Source organism: Phocoena sinus, chromosome 5, assembly GCF_008692025.1.
Source record: "Phocoena sinus isolate mPhoSin1 chromosome 5, mPhoSin1.pri, whole genome shotgun sequence".
In the NCBI taxonomy this organism is placed as follows: Eukaryota; Metazoa; Chordata; class Mammalia; order Artiodactyla; family Phocoenidae; genus Phocoena; species Phocoena sinus.
This window is the reverse complement of record NC_045767.1, coordinates 76848999-76854086: the sequence shown is the minus strand read 5'-3', so window position 1 is coordinate 76854086 and position 5088 is coordinate 76848999. Positions and strand designations below refer to the sequence as shown.

Sequence of the window (5088 nt, the reverse complement as noted above, 5' to 3'; positions counted from 1 at the left end):
CGGAAGGTAAAAGAACAGTAAAACCTACCTGAACTCTCCATCCAACAAACAATCCTCTTACCATGAGAAAAAAAAAGATTCTAAGTCCTAAGAACACCAATCTTTCTTTGGAGGAGGAGTCAGAACACAGCAGCTTTTGTTAGAAGTCTGCTTCAAAGTCTTAGTGGTGACATCTCAGTTATAAAAAAAAAAATTTCCCCCATTCTCATTTCCGAAATTAATTATACATTCCTGTCAGAAATATCTATACATTTTAAATAAAATTTAAAAGTTTTTTATGATTATTTTATTACTGACTGTGGCAATTAATTATTTTTCCAGGATTAACTTTAGAAAAAACTCAGTAATTGCAACGAGGTCCACCCAACATTCGGACAGCAAACTGTGATTTAGCAACATTAATAGGGAATAAAATTTTATAAATCAGGGAAGGAGCTATACTCTTATTTACTTGATTCCCCAATTTTCTTCTCAATGTTTAGGTCTAAGATCTTTTATATCAAAAAAGCGAGTACTAAGAAGCAGCCCAGGTCTCCTCCGAGTCTCGCTCTTCTAGATCCCACTTCGCCACACATTTAAGATGCCTTGTGGAAGCCGAAGCCACACTTCCAGCGTGGCCCCTCCAGCCAGCCGGGCACCTCAGATGAGAACTGCACCCAGGCCAGCGCCCGCCGCTCAGCCACCCACAGCAGCTTCACCATCTGCTGTTGGCTCCCCTGCTGCTGCTTCCCGGCAGCCAGGTCTGATGGCCCAGATGGCAGCCACTGCAGCCGGCGTGGCTGTGGGTTCTGCCATCGGCCACACTCTGGGTCATGCCCTCCCTGGTGGCTTCAGTGGAGGAAGTAATGCTGAGCCCTCAAGGCTTGACATCACTCACCAGGAGCCTCGAGGAACCCAGCCTGCACAGCAGCAGCAGAGTGGCCCATGCTTTTTTGAGGTGAAACAGTTTTTGGAGTGTGCCCAGAACCAGGGTGAACTTAAGCTGTGTGCAGGTTCCAGCGAGGTGCTGAAAACAGTGCAGATTGGCGAACGGGTTAGCTTCATCAAGAAGTTCCAGTTGGAGGCATGAAAAATCATCTCTCATGACCACGTTGGTTTAGCGTTAAAAATATAATTGATAGTGAAGATATAAAGTGTGAAGCCACCAGTTAAACCTCTCCTCGATCATTAATAGCTTTTGTGCTTCAGGACTGCAGTGGAAGAGGGTATTCTCACCATACAGAAGCTCACGGCGATGGTGTTGAGTTTGGGGCTGGGTGCGTGTTTGTGTGGCCATTTAAACATGCTTTTGTTTGTGAATTAATTAGACTAAAGTGATTTTCTTTCCAAAAAAAAAAGCAAGTACCTAAATTTTATGGAGCACTTGCAATTCTATGCTACAACCACCATTATGAAAACCTGAGCATGAGTTCGCACATAGCCACTCAATAAACTATTTTATGATCAGTTTATGATTTGGGGGCTGTAATAACTGTCTGTCTCCCTGGAATCAGGATTGGATTAAGTGCATGGTCATCAACAGCAGCTATTTTTCTTGACAAATAACGCCAATTGTCATTGTGAATATATTTCTACAGATGGGGCCTAAAAGATCAAAGCAATTTTCACAATGCAGTAAAACAGAGCACTTCTGCAATGCTATTAACATTCCAAAATACAACGGTCATATAGAAGGAGTATGGCTTCGCAAAGTATTCTCTAACATTAAAGTATTTAGAATGGCATTGTAGAAGTTTACAACAGAAATTTACTTTTGTTGGGTGGTTGGGACATTGGGGAGAGGAGGGGAGGGAGAAGAAAGAAATGTTATTTCTACTAAATTTGTTTTTTAATGACTGCAGCTCTAGTTAGGGGTTAAGCATGTAGGCCCCAGAGATGAGAGCAGTTGGCCTGAATCCTGATCCCATGTCTTACTAGCTATGAAACATCTGCTTACCAGCCTCTGGAAATTGACCATCTTAAATGGTAAGATTGAGTTTGTAGGAGAAAAAACAGTGGGTATCACATTTTCTTAATATTTCAGCATTTCTCTGCCATAATTTTTCACATGAAAGAACCTATATCTGCACATACACTGCTTCAGGGATCACAGTAATTTTCATTCTTTAAGTACTGAATTGAATTAATTTATTTTCATCATCCAATAATTACTTTAGGGAATTTGTTTTCATTTTAAAAAGTACTCACTATCCATTATTTCATGGATATAATTACATACCATTTGATGGCTACATCATCATAATTGCTAGCTTATATAGAAGATTCTAAAAATTAAAAATCGCTGGGCAAGTCAAGCAAATCTGATTCATTTTCCATTTGTCATAAGAATGCACTTCTTACATTTTCATTTCTAAACCTAAAATAATAAAAGCATACAATTTCTCTGCATTGGATTTATACGCTACACTTCCAAATGAGAAACAGAATTTCCTCTCATAGTTCTTCTGGAGCATCATAAACGCCTTAGTCTGGAGTTTCTCAGAATGTGCTCTGTGGGTCGGTACCAGGTTGTTATTCAAAGACCAGTACATTTGAGAATCCACGTAAAACAAAGTTAAACATGCTTCTTTACTATGGGACCTTTCAGAGTCTTTACTATGCTGATATCATTATTGTGCTCCAGAAGGGCAGAGAATACGCAGTGCTGCCCAAACTTGACTTTCTGGACATCCATCATGACTAGTGTTCCTCTGAACACACTCGGGGAAACAATGTCTTCACTATTTCTTTCAAAGACCTTTTAATTGCTTTAGGTACCATATATTTTATACACACTAAATTCCTCCCCTAAATCCCGGAGCACACTGCTCAGTAAACATGAGTTTACATTATGAGAGTGTACGTCTAGCAATCTTTTTTAACTGAACAGTTTCTTCTCTAAAGTATTCTGATGTTCCAGGGCTAAGAAAAGCACTGCAAAATTCCTCTTAAATTAGTAAAATTATAGGATTCAGGCAACTGCTGTGTACCGTGTCCTAACACGATGCCTCACACAAAACAGACACTCAGTATACAGATGGACTGTTCCCTATTCCCTTAGAGCTAGACATGCTTTAGAAATCAGAAGTTTTCAGATTGTACAGAGGCATATTTAAACCCCAGTGGGGTCTGTGACAGCGCTTTACAATCAAATGCAGTGTTTCTGGAAAACATTTATATTCACCTTACTTTTTGCTAACAAATGAATTTGCGCCAAACTTACAAAGAACCTTTGGGAGTTTGAAAGTACAGATAAAGGGTGGTGATCTCTTTAGGCAGCACCGTCAGCCCCGTAATCACACTTGTTCTGAAAATGCAAGTTTGTTCCAATGTGATTGACATATGTTATCCCATCCACAAGAAACACTAAGTGCGGAAAACTGTACTCAGCTGAATTGAGGTGTGTAGGAACACACAACCCCCCCGCCGACATACACCTCCAATGTCTACCAGTTCCCGCAGATTGCCACCTGTGTTATGAGATAAACCCAAGCACGTGTGGTATTACAGCTTTCTGTCCAATTTTGGGAAAAAACCCCTTCCACAGCCTCACGATAACTCACAAGTTGCAGCCATCCGATGCTCTAGTCCACGAGAAAACTTTATCTTTTTCAAGGTAAAGTACTATATATATTGGAGTATTGTTTTATTTCATCATCATTTAACATGTGTAAAACTGTGCTACAATTTTTATTAGGTGCCTACCCTTTTAAATAAGTCACAATTTTTTTGTGTTGTGCTCCTATCCCATTTTCCCATTAGCCCTTGGTTTTCACTTTGTGATTCTGCATAGCTCATTGATTTTCAGCAATACGTATGTCATGTTATAGCAAAATTGACTGTACATGCTAAGCAGAACCTACTGAAATAGGTTTGTACTGTATTTACTAGGTCTAAGCAAGGACCAATCGTTTCTTTGGCCCTTTATTTCTCCAAACCACATTAATTGTTCATTTTTCTGGTTTTTCCCATTGGACTATCTCAGAACCCCCTTTTACATGTTTCACAACAATTCACAAGAGAAACCAAACAATACTGAGAAGCAGTAACAGAGGCAGATACGATTTTTCATGTGAAGTCTCAGTGTTTGGCCACATTTCTCCCACATGCTAGAAGACGTGTGGGTGGTGGTTCTCTTCACTGCCAATTTCTGCCACTTGAGTTTCAGAGGGTGCTGTGAATCAACGCCCGACTCTGAGCGGAGAATACTGGCAGGGGGAGCTGCCCGATACCTTGCCCTGCATATTTGGTGCAGCAGCCAACTGCCTCAACAAAGGCTACCTCTACACGAGGGCTGAACACCTTAAATTCATTTCAATTCAACACATACTATTGAACACACAACACCTGTGGGGTCCGTGCGGGGCCCAGCTGGCAGCACTAATGGGTAAAACAAAAGCTTTAGGGATATCTGAGGCTGTTTCAGTCAGGGTTTAATCAGAGAAACAGAACCAGCAGGAGGTGTTTTTGCACGGGCATGTGTGCATGTGCATGAGCGTGTGTGTGTGTGTGTGTGTGTGTGTGTGTGTGTGTGTAAAATACATTAAGAGATTTATTGCAAGAAATTGGCTTATGCCAGGTGGAGGCTGGCTAAGCAAGTTTGAAACCCATAGGGCAAGTCCTCAGGAAGGGCAGGCTGGAATTTGCTCCTGGTTCACAGGTGGAATTTCTTCTCCCAGGGAAGCCTCAAGTCCTGTTTTTAAGGCTTTTCAATTTATAGACTCAGGCCCACCCAGATTATGCTGCATAATCTCCCTTGCTTAAAGTCGACTGATTATGGACTTTAATTACATACAAAACATCTGCACAGCAACAGCTCAATTAGACAATATTTGTGTTTGATTAAATAACCAGGGAGTATAGCCTAGTCAAGCTGAGGCGGCAAAATGATCACACTCCACCCTCTGTCAACTTGGCACTTGTGCTCAGCTCCTCAAACCATGCTTCATTTCCACGTAAAGCCAATAACAAAGCCATACTTCCACTGACATGATACAAGTGTCCTAGTACATCTGAAAACACACTAACCCGTTCCCCAGAAGAAGGTGTGAAGTCCTTGAGTGATGCTCACACTTCTCCTGTAACTTATGAGACATAGAGTTATTATTA

General features: G+C 41.1%; 1 protein-coding gene across 1 annotated transcript; it reads left to right on the top strand.

Moving 5' to 3' along the window:
• The first annotated feature begins 580 nt into the window (after positions 1–580).
• LOC116754477 (coiled-coil-helix-coiled-coil-helix domain-containing protein 2-like) lies at positions 581–1069 on the top strand. Its single transcript, XM_032633163.1, has one exon. It carries the CDS (start codon positions 581–583, stop codon positions 1067–1069), a length of 489 nt encoding a protein of 162 aa, XP_032489054.1.
• Positions 1070–5088: the final 4019 nt, after the last annotated feature.

What these genes read in the sequence shown, in the direction of transcription:
- LOC116754477 (XM_032633163.1), top strand. Translation starts at nt 581, where the DNA reads ATGCCTTGTGGAAGCCGAAGCCACACTTCCAGCGTGGCCCCTCCAGCC.